General features: G+C 44.9%; 1 protein-coding gene across 1 annotated transcript in view; it reads right to left on the reverse strand.

The window, feature by feature from the left end:
* PANX1 (pannexin 1) overlaps nt 1–22,940 on the reverse strand; it is a 52,498-nt gene extending 29,558 nt beyond the window's left edge. The window contains exon 1 of the mRNA XM_045818041.1: nt 21,957–22,940. Coding sequence (XP_045673997.1) covers nt 21,957–22,137 — 181 coding nt within the window. The 5' untranslated portion in view covers nt 22,138–22,940. The remainder of the gene's footprint in view (nt 1–21,956) is intronic.
* Nucleotides 22,941–23,642: the final 702 nt, after the last annotated feature.

Here is a 23,642-nt window from a genome sequence, read left to right on the forward strand (position 1 = left end):
AGCCCAGCATGGCTTAGAGGTACTGTGTTGGGATGCTCAGCTGTTGCCATGGGGCTAGGATGCTTGGATCCTGGACCATCCCGACCTATCTCCAAAAATACTCCCACCTCCTTTATCTCACTTACTCTTCAAAATAATATTAAAAGGTGAACAGGTGATTTATGTATTTTTTTTAGCAATTCTCCTGTAAGGAAAGCTTCCAGTTTTTCCCTAGATTATTCATCCTAAATCTCAGCTCTGATCTTGACACTCCCTTGGCTTAACCCTCTTCATGAGTCCTCCATTGCACAGTATGTAAGTCCAAACTAATGCTCCAATTCAATCCAATTATTGCTGTGGTTTCCATAGGCCCGATTCATTCCTAAATCTGTACCTTTCCTCCCACTATTCCTTTAGCCCAGGGGCCTTCTCTCCAATACTTGTTTGTTAAGTCAGTGCCCCTTTATGCCCACCTCCACGGCCCATCTTTCAACCCACTTTAAATGGTCACCTTTTCCACGAAGCTTCTTCCCCAGTGAGCTCCCAGAGCCCTTGAAAACCATCCGAAACATGCCGAGGCACCTTCAACCATGTGGTATAAACATGCAGGTATGTCTTATCTCCTCTACTAAGATCTCAACTCTTGGCCAGTAGGATAGACAAAGTTAGTCAGTCTCAGTCTCTCTCTCAACTTAACACAGTACCCTATATCAAATAAATACCAGCTGCCTGGTGCTTTAAATATTTCAAAGTCCTTGCTCCAGCTGGCATGGCTCAGTAGACTGAGTGTGGGTCTGAGAACCAAAAGCTCACAGGTTCAATTCCTGGTCAGGGCACATGCCTGGGTTGTGGGTCATGTCCCCAGTGGGGGGCTTGCGAGAGGCAACCAAGTGACATCTCTCACAATGATGTTTCTCTCTCCCCTTTTCTCCCTCCCTTCCCCTCTCTCTAAAAATAAATAAAATCTTTTAAAAAATATTTCAAAGTACTATCATAACATACTGTCTCAATGTTCAAGTATCCATGTAAGAAATCTCTGTCGCATCTGATAGCTGAGAAAACAGCCCCCTGACCCACAGTGATTCTCAGGCCCGAGTCCTACGCCAGAGTCCCATGCTCCACTGAGCCGGCCAAGTGTGCCTGCTCCACTCTGCTGTGTGTTGGCTGAGTGAGCATTCTGACCTCTAGCAAGGGGGTGTAGTGAGATAGGCACTGCCCCTCAGAGGTACAGTCAAGAAACGAGTTTCACGTTTATACTAGGAACAACAGAGAACACTATTTTCACTGGCTGAGAGAGCAGAGGGAACTGTGGGCTTTATATTTGTGTGTGTATGGCCAGATATAATGAAAGGCCACAGGGAGGAAAACTTGTGGTTTCCTCCTTGTTCATGGACACTGTGGAAACAGCTACATCAACTGCTAGTAACTAACCTAACCATGGACATCCTCCCTGTCCCCTTTTCTGGCCCAAGGTGGGAGTCACACCTTCTCCCTTAGTGGCAGCCCGGGGGGCCCTTGGTGCAGCTTAGACCTATGGCCGCTGAAGAAGCAGCTGGTGGAGAAGCAAAGGACAACATGGCCCAAGGGTGGACAGGACCAGGAAGGGCAAGCCTGTCCAGTGGTTTCTCAACGGCACCAGCACAGCCTGCACCAGGCCCTCTGTTCCCAATCCAACCTTGCTGAGAGGGAATTTGGCCTAGTTTGCTATTGTCCTTCTCCCTCCAACAAGCTGTCTTTTCATTCTTCTGCATTATATACTGTGAGTTTTGAGTGAGCCCCTGTGCCTTCTGACAAACATCTACCCTCTCTCCCAGGATGCTGGGTGGGAATGTTTCCTGATTTGCTTCTGCATTTAAATGCTACATGTAACTGTGAGGTGCCATAGGAATCAGGCCTCCTGAAGAGTTAGAGAAACTCATCCAAACCACAAGTTTAACAAAAATACAAGCAGGAATAGAGAGATCTAGTTAACTGGCTGAGAGAATTTTAGAGGAACTTTAGAATGGAACAGATTTGAAGCTGAACGATGCACTGGAGAGACCGTAGGAGGCAAGCACCGGGAAGGAGCCCTTGCTGGGGACTTTGGCCCCCATTTTAAAGACGAGATCATGTAGGTAGCAGGTTGTAGAGCTGGTATATCAACTTGGTCATCATCTTCACCTTCCAAGTGCAAGAAAGAAGAGGCATAAAGCACATGTTATAGACGAAGGTTGGGTCATGGATGGTGGAATGAGAAAGAAGGAGACAGGAGAGTTTCTTTGAGGGGAACAGTAAATCTTGGGGTTGCTGTTCTGAGGTACAAAGTGAAAACAGAGTATAATAATGGTTATATCAATTATAATCATTACCATTTACATAGCATTTTAAAAGTTTATAAAATATTTTTATTTTGCAAAACAAAAATTTAGTTTAAATTCAAATTAATATAAATTATATATGTACACACAATTCACACATACATACACACACATACGGGAACTAGATAGATCATATTACCACCTATTGATATAAAGCACTGAACTTGAAAGTTCTGCCGTAAGGTTGCCAAAAAAATAGAAAACTATTATAAACTCTCAAGTTCAATGAACATAATCATATAAAGAAGACCATGAATGTATAGAATAGAAACAGATGGGTAGTGGTCAGATCTTAGAAAATAAACACAGAATAGTAACAAGCACTCACATGGATGAAACAGGTCTGTATCTCTTTAAAGTAACTTTGACCCCAACATAATAAAACCAAATGACTCAAAAGGTCTGCCACAAAGGATCCTACTTTGTCAAATACCTAGAGCTCCCAACTATCATAAAATACATTAAAATTCTAGGAATCTCAGAATAACTTCTCTTTCTTAAAAAGAACCAAGGAATACCTTTCTATTTACTAGATGGGATACTACCCGATTCATGAATCGTTCAATAAAGCCAATTAGATCTTTAAATTAAAAAAAAAGGAGCCAAATTCCTCCCCTTTCACCTCTTCATCAGACTTCCATCCAAACCTATCTCTAGCTTCAAACACAAGGAAATAAATACATTCCGGAAGTCCCAAACTGTCCATGACTGCCTTTGTTTTTACAGGAACTGACCCCAAGGCACACATGAGTTTTAAACCAGTACGAAAATATAAGTACCCTCTGTAGCCCAAACAAAACAAAACTGAATTGAAACGATAGTTTTCTTTTCCTTTAAACCAAGTTGTTTCACCAGGTCTCTTGTCCAAAGCTGAGTCTGGCTTTTAAAGAGAACCCAACTGGAGCTAACATCTGCTCCTTTGCTAAGATGGATATAATCAAATGTAAACTTCTAAACAAGTTCCAAGAAGTACCCAGACACTTCACTATCCACTCACATTGTACAGAGCAATACACGACTGCTCGGCATTTCAAAATGGATGTTTTCTCCTTCTGGGTCTAACTCATTGGATAAAGGCCCCCTCAGTGCACAATGCTCTCATTAATGGGGATGGGGGATATAAGCTTATACTTACAGACCACATGGTCCAGGATGTGTGACCACTGGACCACATGGCCATAGGGAACACTAACCAAGCTGGCGAGCCTCAGATGGAACCTACCTACAAGGTCTCCTTTAATTCAATTGAGAATGATAGCATAAACAATATATTATATAGACTGCTACATGCAAGAGGAGAGAAGGGGAAGCTGGACTGAGACGACAGCTCCAAGGAACCCTGAAGCCAGACTCTATGCAGAAGTGACCAGAGAACTACGTAGCAATTTGAGGAGCTTCTTGTTGGGGTCTGCCCTGGCTGGTCTCAGGAAGCTGTAACCCCCCATGGCTAAGGCTGAATGAGAGACCTCTGAACCAGGAGACACTAAGGAGACAAACTTATTTCCCTAGCATGAGCACTGCCTGCTCTATGTCTGGCTCCCATTGCTTGGTCAGTAGTCAATGACGGGTAACAATTCTCAGAAGAGAATGAGCCTAAGACAGACACGATCACGTGGGAATAGGCCATCAGGGAAGAGACTCAGGGGGCTGTGGAAATGAGGGGGTGATTGACACCACCCCTGCCCCCTCAGCTTTGACAAAGCCTGAGTCCTTGTTCTGGCTGTGAGAAATCCAAATCTCCCGGCTGCCTTTGTCTCCTCTGCCTGACTCAAGCCTGCAGAAATAATAGGGGTGGTGCAGTCCAGACCAGAGTCGGCAGATCCCCGGAGTAATCAGACATGGGACATAGAATATGCAAGATCCTGTGAGACCTGCTTGCTGGAGGATGCTCTTGAACTAGAATATCAAGGCACGGGCAGGAAATGAAACTAGCTTTTAGGTCCTGTAGCTTTTTAAGTGATAAAACCCCAAACTCAGCGTGAGCCCTGTCAGCCCTTTAAAAGCTATCTATTCGTTTGATCTTCCCTGCCAGACTGTAATCAACAAACTGTATCTGTGCTCCTAATAAAATCCTACTCAGGCAGTGGCTCGGGGCACTCCCCCCTTGAGGGAGTGGCCGTTCAGTCCCTATTTCTCCACAGGACTTGGTAGTCCATGTGTATGCTTTCTCATGTCTTGAGCATCTGCAGCATTCGCGGTCACTGCAGGCCAGTGGCTGCCTCAGCTTCTCTCCTGTGGTGGGGACCCAGTCCTGTAGACAACCAGAAGTCTATACCACACAAAAGAAGAACTTGTATAAATCCAATGTAAAACCTAACAGTTGTCCAGTGAAGAAAATTTTCATAACCTGAGCACCAGGGGAAGAAAGGCATACAAAACCTCAATGTTCTAGTAAACATGCAAAAAAAATTACTTGATATATCTAAATATTAGTTTATTTAAAAAAAGTGTTCTCTGAGATTAACTCAAAAATACAGAAAATTATAGAAAATAACATAACATATACCTAGGAGTTTTAAAGTAATATTGATATTTTGCTGTAGGTACCTCCATCTCTTTTTTAGACAGGTTATTTTGAATTTTTTCCAGACCCACCAAAATGTTACAAGAATATTACAGTGATATTGAGCCATAAAAAAGAAGGAAATCCTGCCATTTGTGTCAACATGGATGTACCATGAGGGCCTTATGGTAAGTGACATAAGGCAGAGAGAGAAAAACAAATGTTGTATGATCTCACTTACGTGTTTCAGCTAAGAAAATGGAACTTAGAAACAGAGAACAGACTGGTGGTTGCCAGAGGTGGGAGGTGGAGGGTGGGGGAAATGAGTGAAGGTGGTCAAAGTCACAAACTTTCAGTTCTACAAAAGTGTCATGGGGATGTAGACCACGGTGACTATGCGTTAACAACACTGGACTGTATATTTGAAAGAGGTTAAGAGAACAGATCTTAAAAGTTCTCATCACACACACACAAACTGCAACTATGTAAGGTGATGTGTGTTAACTAGAGTTATTGTGGTGACCATTTCACAATGTGTACATATGTCAAATCATCATATTGTACACCTGAAACTTATACAACATTATATGTCAATTATTTCTCAGTAAAACTGAAAGAAAAAATAAATTCAAATTTTAAACCTGCATAAAATACATTATTATTAAAAAAGACTACTTCAAGGAAATCCCATACACTCTGGAATTGAGATTCAACCACTATCAACATTCTACCACATGTCCTCTCTCTATACAGATATATATGTAATATTGGGTTGGCCAAAAAGTCCATTTAGTTTTTTCCATAAAATAAAAGATATTTTTCATTTTCACCAATAACTTTATTGACTTGGATATTTTGAATATGTCGGCTATCTCCCACATGGTATAATATTGCTTGTTCTCTATTAATATCTCTATTCAACTGCTATCAACTTCGACTGGTCTGCCCGACGGTGGAGCATCGTCTAGTGAGAAATCTCTAACTCGAAACTTCGCAAACCACTTCTGACACAGTTGATCAGTCACAGCACCTTCTTCACACACAGCACAAATCTTTTTGTGTGTTTCCATTGTATTTTTACCTTTCTTGAAATAATAGAGCATAATATGCCGAAAATGTTGCATGTTTTCTTCCATCTTCAATATTAAGATGGCTACAGAAAAATTCACCAATTTTGATAATTAAAAAAAATGCACACTGACATGACAACTGTCACAGTACAATCTAACAAAATTGTTTTTAATGAAGTTAAAGACAACTAAGTGCTACTAGAACCATCTTATGGGAAAAAACAAATGAACTTTTTGGCCAACCCAATATACATATATTTTTTCTCCTGAACTACTTGAGAGAAAGTTGTAGAGATCATTACCCTCTACTCTCAGAAGTATGTATCTTCTAAGAACAAGGCTTTCTTGTATATAACCCAATGCAACTACGAAATTAGAAAAAAAATATGATACAATACTGTAATTGATATTGGGTTCTCAAACTATCTTTTGAAGCAACTTTTTTCTTCCTCCAATCAGGATTCGATCTTGCACCATCCTTTACATGTAGCTGTCCTGTTGCCTTATCCTGGAAGGGTTCTACAGCCTTTCTCTGTCATTATCCACGGGCCCCAAGTTTGATGTTTGTCTGATGGTTTCTCTACATTCCATCCAGATTCTGCACCCTTGCAGGAATCCCATGGAGGGGTGTGGGCCCTCTACAGGGTCCCCATCACCATGCTGGTGATGGCACATATGAATGATCACGTGGGTAAGGTGCTGTCTGCCAGGTCTCTGCTGTGAAACATGCCTTTTCCCTGTGACCTAAGTGGCCATGGGGAGGCCCCGAGACTGTGTAAATGTTCCATTCCTAACAAACTCACTTGGTAGGAAATCAACTGTGACTGCAAAGTGAAGATTTTCCAACTTTATCCTTCCCTCTACATTTATTAGTTGGTGTTTTACTATAAAGAGGAACTTCCCTTTTCCTGCATTTATTTGTTCTTTTTTAGTACCAATATGGACTCTGCAGTCTCTTACTTTTCAACATTTTATAGTCCATTGTTGTTAGCCATCTTGATGTTCACACTGTTTCAGTCAAACTAGCTCCTGTGTACTTTTGACGTACTCCTCTTGTCCACACTTCTTGGCACAAGGTGTTCTGGGAGCCCTCGGTTCCTTTTAGTGGGTAATAAAATTTTAAAACCAAGATGCTAGATGCACTCAGTACTACCGGGGATGGCACTGCTCCTAGGCCCTTTCAGCAGACATAGCTGGGAAATCGGTGTGTATGTGTGTTTATACTGAAACTTCTAATTCCAATCCAACACCACTGGTTTCTTCTTTGCTGAACCCCATTCCATATCTGTATCCTCCTTCTTTCATAGTGAGCCCAACCGTATTAACATATGGTAGTTACTCATTTGCTCAATGCTAAAATTCACATGAAATAATTTCAGAAGTTTTAGAGCAAAGATATCTTTTGATTTTCATTTTACAAGGTTTACCCTGGCTTCTTCTCTGAGGAAACACCAAATGGCAGATGATTTTGGTGTGGTGGGACAACGTATGGCCCAGGGACCCTGGAATGGGAGGCCACAGGGGCTTCTGTGGACGATTTGACAGTGGCATGGGGCCGAAGAGAGGCTGGGGTTGGGGCAGAGCCACGGCTGCAGCCAAGGCTGCAGGGCTAGTGGAGGCAATGTTGAGACAAGGAGGGGATCCCCTTTGCCAAGCTGGGCTGCCTGGTCAAGGACATGAAGAACAAGTAATTGGAGGAGATCTATCTCTTCTCCCTGGTCGTCTAGGAATCTGGGAGCATTGCCTTTTTCCTAGGGCCATCTCTCAAGGCCAAGGTTTCAAAGATTATGCCTGTGCAAAAGCAGACACATTCTAGTGCAAGGCATTTGTCACCACTGGGAACTACAATGGACATGTCAGTGTGAATGTTAAGTGCTCCAAGGAAGGAGCCACTGCCATCCATGGGGTCACCCTCTTGGCCAAGCTCTCTACTATCTCCATGGGGTAAGGCTACTGGGGGAACAAGATCAACAAGGCTCATGTTGTCCCTTGCAAGGTGACTGGCCACCATGGCCCTGTGCTGGTGGCTTCATCCCTGCCACCGGGGCACTGGCATCGTCTCAGCCCCTGTGCCCAAGAAAGTACTGAAATGGCTGGTATCGACAACTGCTACAACTGGTCTAGGGGCTGCACTGCCACCCTGGACAACTTTGCCAAGGCCACCTTTGACGTCTCCAAGACTTACAGCTATCTCACCCCTGTGCTCTGGAAAGAGACTGTGTTCACTAAGTCTCCCTATCAGGAGTCCACTGACCATTTTGTAAAGACCAGCCCCAGAGTGTCTGTGCAGAGGACCCAGGCTCCACCTATGGCCACCACATAATTTTATACAGGAAAAATGAATAAAGTGAGTTAAGCCTGTTAAAAAAATAAAATAAATACCATATTTTGCTGTATATAATGTGCTCCTGTGTCTACTGTACACCCATGTTTTTGGCCCAAACTTTCAGGGGGAAAAAATCTTCTGTTTTAATTTTTTAATTCAGTTTTTTAGTTATTTATATTTAGAAACAAAACCAATGAGTATATTCCAGGGTACTATTTTGCATACGGATATTGTTATTGCTTTCTAGAGTTACACTTTTGATGCATAAGCATAAATGAAAGAACTAACATTTGTATAGATACAGAATTAGTGGTACCCATGAAGAATGTGCATCCTTACTTTTTCCCTCAAAAATTTAAGCAAAAAGTGCACATTATAAACAGCAAAATATGGTAAAAGGTTTACAATGGACGTTATGTCAATAACTGGCCATTCAGGGTCAAGAACACAAGGCACAGACCAGTTAGGAATCTATTGCCATTATCCAGGTGTGAGAGAATGTGAAGAAATAGTCCCAGCACACTATCTGCCTGAAGTCTCCTTCTATCACCTCTAGGTCTTTGCCTGGTCCAGGTCAAAGACTTTGGTTCCATGAAATGAAGATTAATGCAAAGGTCAGATGGAAGGTAGAAGAAAAGCTAACAGAAACATCTCTTCTATAATGCTATTTATGTGTTAAAAATAGTGTTTTGCAAAATCACTGAAAATAACAGAACTTATGGAGCATATAGGATTAGGGTAGATTTTGTACCTAGAACACAAACCGAATAGCAACAATCCTCATAAAAGCATACTAGTGGCTAAAGGAGTACGGTAAGGAAGGGGTTGAAGCTGCTGTGTTATGCACAAAAAACAAAATGCACAAAGACCAGAGAACAGTTCTGAAACAAGGCACGTGACCAAACGGAACCAAGAGGAGAGCCTGGGGTGATTGGGTACGCTGTGCATGCCACATTCCTGTACAGCTTGCTTTATTAAGGTTCTCTAACTTGGTGGCACAAACCATTTACATGCTGGAAAAAAAGGCATATAAGCCAATGTGACTCCCACATTGTAAGTACATAGGTATTCCCCTATGTAGGTATCACATGCATTTGTCATATAAGCTACTTTCCGTCACAGAATCACCTACATGTTGTTTACTAAATTCTATGATTAGATAGGAATTAGATGCTCTCATTCAATCCAATAAAAAAAAACAACACAACAAAACTGTGAACTAGTCATCATATTTAGTCTCATTTGTCAGATGAGGAAATACAGGCTCAGAGACACTGAGTAACTTCCAAAGTCAGACAGATTAACACTTGGTACAGCTGTGATATAATCCCATGTATGTGGCCCTACTCTTTCCTGATGTGAGGCTGCCCTGGGAATGAGTGACCAGGGCATGGAGGCAGGGTGGAGGCAGGGTGGAGGCAGGGTAGAGAAGGACAGGCACCGTGGAAGGCAAGCCAGTCAACAACATGTGAAGCAGCAGGAAAGAGCCAGCCAGCCCCAATCTCCCCAGAAGCCTGGTCCTGAGCTCTAGGCCCAAAGTTCACTTTCTTTTTTAAGATTTTATTTATTTAATTTTAGAGAGAGGGGAAGAGAAGGAAAGAGGGACAGAAATATCAATGTGTGGTTGCCTCTTGCACACCCCCTACTGGGGACCTGGCCTGCAACCCACATATGTGTCCTGACTAGGAATCGAACCTGTGACCCTTTGGTTCGCAGGCTGGCACTCAATCTACTGAGCCATACAAGTCAGGGCCCAAAGTTCACTTTCATAAAGTGTCACGAAAAACCGCAGAGCCCATAAGAGAAGCCCCATGTGGTCATTGGCTGGTACGTGAAGGCCTAACCTAGACTTGGTGCTACTTTGTGTGGAGGGAGACAGATTGTTGGCAGGTAGACAGAATTGCAGGCATGGAGTTAGTTCACCCAAAAGGGGTGGAAGCTGGACCCATGGAAGGAAAGGACCAGAGAGAATAAACTACATCATGAAAAATGCCACAGCAGGAATATGGCATGTGAGATCCAGGAAGTAAGTCCTTGTGGCGACCCCAGAGGGGTCACACTTCCACTACAGGAAATGTGGTCCTGCTTTTTGCATTGTAAGAGGGCAAAGGGAAAAATGGGCACATCCCAAAAATGGATGTGAGAAACTGGATGCTGCCCCCACCAAAGGTAAAAGTTTAAGATAAAAGTTAAAGGAATAAATCATTTAATGTCAGGGGGTATCTTAATAAACATGTTTAATAAACATGTTTAAGTATAAAATGCTTAGAAAAATTACTGTCCAGCTAGTCTCCACTGACACAGAGGCCTAATCTCTATGAAAAATATAAAAGTCCAGTTAGCTATGGGGAAGGAATTTCAGCCTAAAAGGAAAAAAAAATAGGCAAATCTATAAAAAGAGGTTCTGGAATTTTTATTCCTGAACACTGTTTTTAAAAGATCCCATTATCACCTACAGGCATTGGGTTTTCCCTTTCACTTACTAGCAAGCTACTTATCCTCTTTGAATCTAATTTTCTCATTTGCAAAACCTCACAGAATTCCCATGAGGATTAAAGGAAATGTAGGCCACATGGTCAGCACACAATAAGAATTCAGTAAGTGGTAGCTATTTTTTTTTTTTATTTCTATGTGTCAAGCACCACGAGGAGCATTGGAGATAAAAAGATATATAGGGTTCCTTTGTCACCTCCTGTATTACTTTCTTAGTGCACTTATAATTATTCCAATTTCACCTGCACTTACCAGTTTACTTGTTTTACTTTCTGCAACTCCTGATCATACTGCAGGTCTTGGATAACTGGGATCTTAGATTTCACGGGGCCACAGCCTGAAACTGGACCCAACTTTGTTATGTCCCTGTTATGTCTCTCCCTCAAAAATGCCTTTTGTGGACAAAAAAAGGGGCCGCATACTAAACCTCACAAGTTCAGGGAGGCCTGTATCGTGGACCTTGCAGACTCAGAGGCTGAAGGTAATCATGTCAGATGGTCTGAACATAAAAAATCCTAACTAAAAGCCAGTCATGGTGGGTAGTCACAACACGGGCTGGTATCCTCCTTGACAAAGGTCAATCTTCAGCTTAATTGAGCATGTTTTTAGTCTTTTTGCATCTAAGATAACCTGCCTTTGAAATGTGAGAAAAATTTCCTTCTCCGGGTCCCAAAGGCACAGTCTGCCACCAGAGCAGCAGACCACAGAATCCTTTATCGCCATCTTATTTCCCAAATACCAATTCTGTCAATGTCAATCATAACTATCCTATACCCACCGATGGGAGAGAACTATGTGTCTCTCCATTTTACTTTTTATACAATCTCTGAGATTTCCCGGCTTTGTTTTCTCCCACCTCCCTAATCTGCCACCAATGGATTTCATGTAACTACTCTCATCTCGTCTCCTCCTTTGATTCTAAAGTATAAAATAAGCTGTAAAACTGCCATTCTTGGGAGCATTTTCTCAACCTGTTGAGATTTTGCTTCCCAATTATCTGTTTGGCTCAAATAAACTCTAACAAGACTTTTTCTTAGACTGGACTTTTTTTTGTGACACTTTGAACAGCTAGCTTTTGTAGTTCCTGCAACAAAGGAACCCTCTTGTGTGGGAGGCCTTGAGCATCTAAATTCAGTACTGAATCAATGATTAGTGACTCCAATAAAGTGAAAGGAACTTAAAATGACTGTTACCATTATTTAGACTGGTCATGCGAATACAAAGACATTGTAAATAGACCATCAGGGTTTCATGTGACAGATGCAAAACCTCAGAAGAGAAAAGAGGCATCCAAGTTCATCAGAGCTGGGTACTTAATGTCACAGGGCCTCTGTGCCAGCAGTATACCAGGGGACCCAAGGACCTTTGCTTTCCCCAAGGACTCTGCTTTTTTCATCTCTGTTATGGTGCAACAAAGCACAGATGTCCTCCCCAACACACTCAGAACTCAATGGTGTTGAACTCAACCCTGAAAGCATTCACAGGGCACCTTCTCTGTACATGGTGCCATGTGAGAAATAGGGATTCAAAGAGAAAGAAGGCAAGGTCCCTGTCCTCTGAGAGCTAACAGTCCAGTGGGGGCCAAGAAATGAACCATTAATGTTAATGGACAAAAAAATTACCTGGGAGTAAGGCTGAGCCATGGTAAGGCTGAGCCAAGGCTGAGCCATGGTGAGCCAAGGCTCATATTTGAAGGAAGGGAAGAACCCAGGGTAGGGAAACAGAACAAATAAAGGCTTGGAGTCTTTGGAGTCTACAGCTCAGCGTAGAGGGGAGCAGACCTTTGTGCCTGGAATGCAGAGTCCAGCCAAGGTGGGGCAGGGCAGCTGTGTTTTAATGTCCTCAGGTCTGTAACCCTTGCACGCCTGGTTCTGATGACCCACTGAGACTGCAGTGGTTCAGGAACTGGGGACGAGGCTGGCCATGACTTTAACAGAATAGCGTTTTCAGGGCAGTGAAAATACTCTGTATGATACCATAGTGAGGGATACATGTCATCAGGCATTTGTCCAAACCCACAGTCTGTGCGACTCTGGCGGGGGATGCTGATCACAGAGAAGGCTATGTATGGGTGGGACTAGGGAGTATAAGGTCAATCTATGTACTTTCCCTTTAGTTTTGCTGTGAACCTAAAACTGCTCTAAAAAAGTAAAGTCTTAATAATACATATACACAGTAGCTGTTAACATTGGCCCTAAGGATAGCAGGGGAAGGAGGGCATTAGGAACAACTAACTGCCTAGGTGCAGAGGTAAGAAGCAACATTCCCTCAGGACATCCACCCCTCCAGCTGTTCACCTCCAGGGCCGGGGTCAGGGCTCCCAGAGCTGTGGCTTTTCACAGCCCCTCAACAGACAGGGCTTCCCGCTCTGCCAGCTGAGGGGGACCAACTGCTAGGCCCACCCAGGACCAGGCTTCCACACTGGACCTGGTTCACGCCCGTGGGGCATGGCCTTCTTCCTCACCATACCCTGTGCCAGGCCAAGCTTCGAAGGTGACTGTGAAGCCCCAGAGTAGAGCTGCTGAATGCGACCAGCTCAGGTCCTCCTCAAACCAGCTCTAGCATCCTGGGACAAATGGGAGGCACTAGGTATTCCCACGAAGCTCCCAGCAACAGCCCCTGATAAACTTTTATCAAATATTTGTCCCATACAAAGTGCCATGGTGGAGTCCAGGACACATATGGCAGTCCTGTCCTCAACGAGTGCATAGTAAGGCTGAAGTTAACTGCACTAGCCCCTGCCTAATCACTCCACATTTCCACTCCATTTTCACAAAGAATCTGGGGTCAGGTAAAAATGCGTATATGATTATGTCACTTATAGCTAAAAGCCCTCTGACTGCTCTGGGTGAATTCTGAAATCCAAATCCCACAGGGCCCACCATGATCAAACCCCCGCCCATCTCTCTAATCTCCTCAGACCACTCACTCTCCCCCCTGCTCAGCAGGTCCCGGTAACACTGATCCTTTTCCGTTTCTCTGGAAAACCATGGCCGAGGTTTCATGGATGCTGATGGATAAATTGGCCCTGGTGCTGCTTCTCCAGAAAGCCATCCCCAGTGCCCCCGACTGGGCAAACCTCCCTGACATGACACTTGTTCCAAAGCACTTATCACAGCCAGAACTCTGGAATTATGGGAAGCCACCTCCCCTCCCAGGTTGCAAGCTCCCAGGACCAAGTCTGCCTTCTTCACTGCCACACGCCACATCACCCCAGGGCCTAGGGCACAGCACAGCATTCAGTGAGTAAGTGTCAGATGAGTGAGAACATGAATGAATGGAAACAAAAAGTGAACAAGAGTGATTGCTGTAAGGTGTGGCATGAGCCATACTGCCAGAACCAGCAGGGCACCGGAATGCATCTAATAACTAGTGCAGTCCAATGCCCTCATGTTACTATGGGTGAAACTGATCCTAAGCTGAGAGGCCACTGGTCACACCCCCCCACACAGCTGTTCCACACTGTTAGTAAGTGTCATTACAGTGTTCCTACAATTCTTAATAGTACACCATTTTTCTGGTATTCACTTCAATGTGTGCAAGAAAAAAATATACTCATTAACATAAAGGCTTAGCATGTTTATAGTGAATTAAAAGGAATGATGCCTTAAGAAGAAGAATGTCAAAGCCATCAATCCCTGTATGCTCCTCCCTCTAAGGGACACTGGACAAAGGAAGGGAGGCAAGTCGCAGTTACCATCACCCAGACACAGCCTGGCTGAGCTTCCACGCACCCATCGGAATGGCTCCTGAACGTAGGTGAGAACTGGAGAGAAGCCTGAGGCCTCTGTCCTCTGTCCTCTGTCACAGCTTCGCTGGCTGCTCACAGTGTTGAGAAGTACCTTCAGATCGCAGAAGCTTAATGCATACTAGTTTCAGAGTTAACTGACATGTACTGACTACAGGCCATGTGTTAGGTCTTTTCCCATGTATTATCACATTTGATAGGTGTTTCCCATTTCCCAGGTATTACCACATTTATCATTACCTGTTTTGCAAAAGCAAACCTAGTGTTGTCAAAAAGGAGAGGTAAAACTCAGCAAGCAGGCATAAGAACTTCTCTCTCCGTGAAAAGTAACCTCTCCACACTGGAGCTACTGTGCTTTTTGTAAACCCTGAGAACCCTTACATTCAATCATGAAATGTGAAGCAGTTGGTAACATTAAATAAATGAAAATTGCTAGTTTTGTTAGTTGACTAAATTTAAACACAGAACAGAAGGCTCAGAGTGAAACAACATTTTTTAAACTTTAGTTTGAAAAAAGAAGACAGAGATAGTTAAGATGTATTTGTAGAGGAGCAGATTTCATAAGCCAACGAAAACCAGCTAACACCTGACTATCTCTCTAAGATCAAATACCCCAGGCCAGGGCCTGGTGAGTAGCCTGGAGAGAGTGGGCAGTCCCCAGAACACTGCCAGCACTCCAGCAAGAGCCCAGAGCTATGCCACGTGAAGTCCCAGTGCAAAAGGGAACTACAAAGTGCAACAGCGAGATGCCATTTCCATCATAAGAATGACAAATCGGAAACCGAGACTGCTGACAGGAGTGCGAACTGGCAGCCTGGAGGGCACTGAGAAGTGCCCCTTAAATCCGAGATGTGCACACCTTGACCCTCTAACTGTAAATTCCACTCTCTGGGCTGACCCCAGAGACATGGTTCTCCAAGTGTGGTCTGGAACCGGAGACTCTTTTAGGAGGTTCATGACCTTAAACGTATTTTCACAATGATATGAGGTTGTTATTTGCCTTCTTATTCTCGTTCTCTCATTAGGGTATACAGTAGAATTTCCAGAGGCTACTGACATGGTTATCGCCACATAATGAATGAGAAGCAAATAGGAGAATGCAGTGGTCTTCTATTAAAGTAGACATTAAGGAGATTTGTAAAATTGGAAAACAATGCCACTCTTCCTCCTAAGCTTTATTTTTGAAGTTATTTTTTTCCATAAAAATATGTATGTTAATGTGTAATGGGCTTATTTCAAATTAACAAAAAATAAATATTTCTCAGTTTTCATTTCTGAGATGATAAATACCTGTAGATTTAACCCACGAACAAAAGCTCTTCAGAATCTTCAATAAAATGTAAGAGTATAAAGTGACCCAAAAGTCTGAGACACATGACATTTTCAATGAGGAGGCACACCCGAGGATGTTTACTGGACCACTGTGTGTACAAAGAAAAAATGGAATGAACCTACATGTCCCTTAATAGAATAGTTAAATTTTCCATAGTCACACTATGAAAAATTATGCCACGTCTAAGCAAAATGAGGCAGATTTACACACACCGACATGAAAATATCTCCAGGACATATTACAGATCAAATTGCACATTTTTAATACACAGCATAATTCTGTTAACAATTTAATAATGGTAAAATGCTAATAAAATCAATTTTTTTCATTAGGAACATAAAACAATGTATGTAAAAGAAAAAAGACAAAAACAGTAATAGTATTTACCTCTGGGGAAGAGACCAAGGTTGGATGGAGTGTGTTAAAAAAAAAAAGCAGGGCTCTCATTTCTTCTTATAGTCTGAACTTTCCCACAAAGCCACAGCCATGCAGACGCCTGGCAAATAAAGTATCTGGAAAGTCCTCTTTGCTGCCCTCAGTAACCTCACGGCACACAGCTGCACCTGTCTCAGTCCACCAGGGCCTGGTGCTCCCAAACTGTCTCCCCCTCCGCACTTTGTCCAAACTCTCATGGCTTCAGTTAGGGGGCTGAGAAGAAAACAATCCAAGGATGCAATCTGCAGAGGAAGTGGTGTTCGCATGGTTTTTTAAAAACGATGTCACTAATCCAAACCTAGCTCCCGCAGAGGTTCTGAGACATACAAGTATGTTTGCTTTTTGCTGGGGATGGGGATCCATTTATTTCTAAATAATGGATTATTTCCCACAGCCTCATTTTCATTTCTTCCTTTGTTCTTGAGGTGGTGAGGTGGGGTGACAAAAAAGGGAGCAGTAAATAATTAAATGTGGGTCTTGTAATTCATTGGGTCTTTCAAAGTCAGGGAACAGTATGCACAGAAGCAGAACAAATTCTACTTGGGTAAGTTCTGGTGTATTTCTAAAATTGATCTCATCACTACTGAATGTTTGCTTGTTATCAGTCAAATCATATTCTTTGCTCTAATAATCACATCTTATAGATATAATAACACTTGGACATCCTACTGACACTCCTGGTAACTCTTTCCATTTGCTCCCCCTACTGAATGTGTACTATCCATCAAGTTTTCTGCTGGAAGCTATGGACAGAGCAGTCATCCCCACAGAGGACAGATGGTCCCTGTCCCCAATGAAAGCCCAGCTTGGTGGAGAGACAGTATTCAACAAATGATACAAATAATTACTGAACTGCTACTTGCAGTGTCAGGAAGAAAAGTTATAGTGTGCTCCAAGAACACGTCAGGAAAACCACTGAATGTTGCAATTTTACCCCTGAAGTGGGAGAGCACATCAAAATAACTCCTCCAATCTTTTGACAGAGTTAGAAGACAGTTAGAAGGAGTTAGAGGTAGAGTGTATACAAGGCAGAATTTTTTTCCTGCTTACTTGAAATAAGAACTCAGGAATGCAAACTATCCTGGAAGATGATTTCATCCTTCTGGGAAATAACACTGCTCTCTTCTCTCTTCCTTTCAATATTGGAAGGAGGGAACATTGACAAAGATTTATGCACACACAAGCTTTATATATAATAGTAGAAATTTTGAAAGAACCTAAATGTACATCACTAGGCAAGTGCTTAGATGAGTTATGATGAGAATATACTAGGTTATGGAATATGCTGCCTATTAAAAGGTAGTGAGGTGACCTGGCTGTGTGGCATAGTTGATAGGAGCATCATCCCATATACCAGTAGGCTGTCGGTTCAATTCCCAGTCGGGGCACACATGGGAGGCAACCAGTCGATGTTTTCCTTTCACATGGATATTTCTCTCTCTCTCAAATCAATAAATATATCCTCGGATAAGGACTAAAATAATAGTGAAGTGACACATGTACTGACACAAAATGCTGTCCAAAACATATTACGTGAGAAGTAGCAAACCACTGTGATATGACTCAGTTTGTTTTAAAGCATGTGTACATGTGTTAGATTAATGCAGCAAAGGGAACTTTAAGGCTGTACAAGTGTCCACATAGGTCACCTCCAGCACATGATGAAGGAGGTTTATGATTCCTTTAGCATGAGAATACATTTAGTACAATATATTCACATACTATTTGTACAATAAAGATACAACAAAAACACCAACAAAGAAAACCACATGCACGGCGGTGGTCTCTCTGGACACCAGGCATCCTTCTAAAAGGGGCCAGGGCCTCTCTGGGCTCTTCGGTTTTCAGTGTGAATTGAAGATGTGCTGTTACAGGGTCTATCCCCCAAGACCCTAAATATTAGCCCATTCTTATAGACACCCTAAAAAGAATCACCCAGCTTTGCCCTCTTGTGAATGCTGAAAGGAAGCCTGAACCTATTCCCAAAGATGTGCCTAAATTCAGCCAGGACAGAACAGATGACTTAAGCCTCTTCGCTGCTGACTCACACAGAAAAAAACAGGGCCACTGTGAGCAAATAGTATCAGAAGCAGCTGCTTCTGTCCTTTGGCTCTCTGGGGCTGGCCCAGTGGCTGCCTCTAATGAGGCAGCAGAGCACAGCTAACCCAAAGGGACTGGATCCCTCTGTCCCGAACTGTGGCTGGGAGGGCGGCAGGGAGGGTGGGAGGATGAGAAAGCTCCCTGGAGACCAGACTCCCTTTCCCAGGGGTACACTGGCTGCCTCCACTGCTCATCTGGTCCAGCTGGCCAAGCTCAAGGCAAGAAGCATCCTGGCAGAAGAGAGGAACTCTCCTTTCCTAGGGTCTCCTAAGCCACCAGATTAGGGCACCAGAGAACCAAAGCAGCCCACAAGCAGGCCCTGCATAACCCTAAACCTAGTGCACTATGAACCTTGTCAAAAGTCCCCAAGAACATGAACCCCATTCAAAGTCTGGTCTACTGAAAGGTAGCAGCACACATAAGGAGTATGTTTCTTCAGTAGTTTAGGTAAATTCTGGTACAATTTCAGAGCTGGAAGGTCATGTAGTCCAATTATGCTTTTATTCTCCACAGAGCTGTCACCTAGCTATTTCCTAAATGTCTCCCTCCCTCCCAAGGTGAAATGTGCTGTACCTCTAGAGGCATCTGGGGACAGTTGGGTTAGAAATGAGGGTTTTCCTGGGGCAGAGAATGGTCTCCCAGCAGTTCCCACACTGGGCCTGTGTGAGCTGCTGAGGGAGGCATTGGGCAGAATCTCTGCAGAGTGGACTCCAGCGGCAGCCCCCGCGCTTGCACCCAGCACAGCCCAGCTCTGCCCGTCCGTCTCCATGCCTGGGCAGGTTCTGTCTCTCTTTTCAGAGAGGAACCCAGTGTGTTGAACTAGTGAGAAAATGGGCCTGAAACTAAGGAGAACCCTTTAATATGACACACAGATTGTTTTGTCACACGAGGACATTGTCTCTAACCTTCAACAGCCCCCTCCCTGCATGGGCCAGCTTCTAGGGGCCAACAGAAGATACATGAAGTATCTTGCAGTTGGGGCAGCCACAGACACAGGTTATAACACAATGTGCAAAGTACAACAATGAGAGACTATCCCTGGCACAGAGAGGCAGAGAACACTTGTCATGAGAGGGAGGATGAGCCATGTTGAAAGTGTGCAAGCCTCTTTCACACTCCTGGGGCCAGGGCTCACTCACCAAGGGGGTGGGCAAAAGTGCCTGCTCCATTTGAATTACTCCTCTCTCTTGTTGTTGTTCTCCTTCATTGCTTTGTTTTTGTATAAAAGCTGAATGTGCACAAAACAAAATGTTGCATGGCATGACCCCACTGTACTGATTCTAGGTAGTAACTTACATACCTCCCTTCTCCTCTCCAGAACCTTTCTTCTGGCTTTATACAATGTGTACTCAACCTGATAGGTCTTCCCTGGTCCTGACCGCTTCACCCCACCCACCTGTCCACCTCTTAGAGGTCCTAAAGCTTTTGAGAAGACATGGGAATCTGCTCCACAGTTCTTCAGCCAAGTCCTGGCCAACCTTCACCTGCCTGGTGTTCAGAGCACTACACTGTCTTTCATCGAATCACACAACTAAATGAGGCTGCCTGTCAGCATGTCTGTTCTAGTGCCAGGGGTTGGTAAATTCCCGCAGGGCAGGGCGAGGACTGTGCCTCAAACTCCTTTCCTGTCTCCCTCGATACCCAGCATTGCTATGCACACAGCATGAGGACATGCCTTTGCTGTATAAACCCATTCCCAATGCCAGCTAAAGGCCTCTCAGGCCCCATCAGTTTGGATGTGTCCAGAGCATTACTGGTGCAGGTACTTCAGGTGTCCCTCTAATATGTGGCCAGAGCTGAAGTTTGACCACGGATGGTAACCAACTCCTCCCTCGTGGCATCAAGTGCCCCAGACGGTTGCTCCTCCATGACAAGGACATGCCTCATTTACGCCTGGGTCCTCGGTGCCCAGCACTGGGTCCAGCCCACAACTGGTACACTCAAGAAACAGTTCCTGAAGGGAAAGACTATCTCCAGGACCCATGTTACTCGGTGGTTTTCCTTTCTACTGGAAGCCTCAACACCTGCCCATCTGGAAGGCTGGAAGGAAACTCCAGGGCCATGCCTACCCAGAGATAAGGCAAAATGAACACTTATATTTCCACAATGATGGCAACTTCCTAAGGAGTTGAACAACTTAGTGCCAGAGATCATAAAATCAAACTCATAGTAACCCTTTCCTAACCAATTCTTCTCTCAATGTACTATTTCTGTCAATAACAACACCATTCTCCACTCACTCAGGCCTGCAGCCTTTCCAAAACTCTGACCAGTCTCTGCCCTTATGGCCTATTTAAAATGAGTACCCAAGTGCTGCTTGTTGCTCCTCAGTCTCTCAGAAATCACCCTTTCCCATCCTTTCTCCCCACTGTTGGCCCCCATGGATGCACAAGACCTCAACTGATGTACATCATACAGCATCCAGCCTCCTTAACTCCATCCTCCCCTCCTTCACAGACCCTACATGTCACTATCAGCTATTATTTATTAAGTGCTGTTTTCAACCAGTCCATTCTTTGCTCAAACAAGAATTTTATACTTTGAAACCACCAAGTCTGTGCTCCTTTGTTCTAAGTGACCCAGGCCCACATTTATTGTCCTGTCTCAGGAACACTGACTAATAATCTTCCTGCTTCAGCTAGAACTGTCACTGTGTCTCTGCTTCCAGAAACATGTGATATTTTCTGCCATCTCAAAATCTTGGCAAAGGTCTCACATCTGCTTATCCTAAATCCTACCCACACTCCAAGGCTCAGGGCCAGCCCAACCTATCAGAGGTTCAGCTCCACCTTCTCCTTCCCCCACCAACACCGCCCCCCCCACCAGAACTGTCTCTAGCTGTCATACACCGCCTTCCTGTTGACTCATAAACACTCTCTCCTGTGCTGAAAGTCAGAAGAGCTGAGGAGTACTTCTATACACTTTTTAGCCACGTGATCCTGCCCAAACCACCAGACTTTCGAATCTTACAGAACAGTTTTGATCAGGTGAACATTTACACGAAAGGGACTCATTCATTTCCCATTCATAATAAATACGTGCAGGTGGAGGATGTTGATATCTCTCTATTGCCTACCAACTACAGCTATTTCCTATCATTCATAATCCTACAGCGCTAAAGTTTCAGTAAATATCAATTCACATAAGATAACAAAGGGAAAACATACCTACATTTCATGGAGCACCTGTTTCCATATCCAACGTTTTAGCCACTCAGAACTTCTCTGGTACAAAATTTTAGATCATGACACAAGTGTGTGTAGAGAAAGAGGAGGCAGACAGTCGTTGTGGGCAAAGCTGGTGGCGGGTCATAAGTGTGGAACAGTAGGGATCAAAGCCACACTAAGCCGCAGTCGGGATCAATGGGACGCGGGAAACAGAACTGAGTAGGGATGCGAGCAGAGTCCACAGGAATACAATGTCCACAGAAGCACGTGGACCTAGTAAAACTGGGGCTACCTTTCTTTCCAACGTTCACGCCCATCTCAGCAATGAGCACAATGAGAAGAGTAAAATCACTTCTTCTGAGACCCGGGCACCGCCTAAGATGCCGACTCAGCACGGTCACTTTCCCTCTCTGGCCTGCCACACCCCTCCCGCCCGTGGCCTTACCGATCGAGATTTCCTGCGCGTAGGCCAGGGAGATGAGCAACAAGGGCATTCCTACCGCGATGTATGTGACTATCTTGTCCAAGGCTAGCTCCAGCCGCAGCCCCTTGAACTTGGGCTCCGAGGGCTCCTTCAGTAAGAAGTCCGAGAACACGTACTCGGTGGCCAGGTGGGCGATGGCCATGGCCGCTGCGCGCCGGGCTCGGGCTGTCAACCCCCAGAGGGCAGGCCCGGGAACTGTCGGTGTAGGAAGCGCTGCGCGGCGCCTTCACCCCGTCACTGCCCAGGCACTGGGCTTTCGCTTTCCCTTTGCCGGCCCCTCAGCTGCCCCCACATCACCAGCCTTTGTGTCTCTGTGCACCCGGCTCCCAGCGACTTCTCCAAGGCGCCGCTGCCTCTCCTGGGCGTCGGGGCTCGCGCGCTCCCTGGCGTTCCGCCGGCGCAGGTGTCCACTACGTGCGCGCCACCCGGGCCTCGCGCCTCTCCCGTAAAAGGGAAGCGAAAAAATCAACCGGGGAATTAGGTTCTTCCTTTTCGCCTGGCCTCTTCGTTCCGTGCAGCCGCCGATGTTTCCTCAAGGCCAACTCGCGCGTTCAGCCCACTCGATGCACTTCCCCGGAACAAGGAGGGAGACCAAGGACTCAGGGGTGGGGGGTTTCCGGAAACCGCGGTGACGCGGAGCGAGTGGCTCGGCAGCATCCCGCGACCCTAGCATCAACATCTCCAAAGGGATCTTCCCATCTAGAGAATTGCTGCAGTCTGATTATCTTCGCGCTCCTCCCATCCTTATTCTTCCACTTCCGGGCACCCGGGACTTTTCAAAACATTTCTGAAAGCAACCCCTTACTGGGTGGCCCTCTTTTACGCCCCACCCCCAACATTTCCTGGTGAATCAGTTTAAAAGGAGCTGCGAATGCTTCAAAGAGCAACGGGTATCGTAAAAACCGATCGCGCACTGTCGGCTGAGCATGCATGGGAAAAAGGAGCTGTGGGTCCTTCTTGGAGGTCTGTGAAGGCAGCAGGGAGGTGGGGTTGGTAGGACTCGGCGGGACGGGGGTTGGGGGACAGTCAGAGGTGGTGAGCCCTGAGTGTGACTGTGTCTCAGGCTTCAATTATCGCTGCTCAGTCCGAGCTTCTCCTCTTGCTTTGCCCGTGGGAGCCGTGGTGGGAGCCAGCAGAATGGTGATCAAAGATGAGTGGGTGTTGGGGGAGAGCAGCTTCTGAACCACTTAACAGAAAGTGGTTGCTGAAAAAAAAGACAGGAGATGCTCTAATCAGCAACTTTGGAGCAGACAGGACCTTTAAACAAGAAGTCTCCTAGGAACAGGGCTGGTCTCCCTTCTCTGCAGCTTGTATATGGATGTGTGTGTGTGTTGGCGAGGGCGGGGCGGCCGGGGTCCATGCACACAAACCTCCTCTGTATGCCCGCAACTCCTATATGTCCATCTCCACCCTAGCCTGTCCTCTGAGCACGGACCCAACAGCCTACACAACTCTCCACTTGGATGACTTACTGGACTTCAAACTCATAATGGCCAGAACTGCAATCCTCATCTTCCTCTCAACCTGAGCTCCAGTTTTCTCCGTCTTGCTCAGTGCATCACCATCCACCCATCTGCCCAACACTTCCATCTCTCCCAGCTGCCATAACCAGCTTCCAAATTCTCTTGTTTCTCTCTCCTAGATATA

Source organism: Phyllostomus hastatus, unplaced genomic scaffold (genome assembly GCF_019186645.2).
Source record: "Phyllostomus hastatus isolate PE091 unplaced genomic scaffold, TTU_PhHast_1.1 phas_scaffold_317, whole genome shotgun sequence".
Classification (NCBI taxonomy): domain Eukaryota; kingdom Metazoa; phylum Chordata; class Mammalia; order Chiroptera; family Phyllostomidae; genus Phyllostomus; species Phyllostomus hastatus.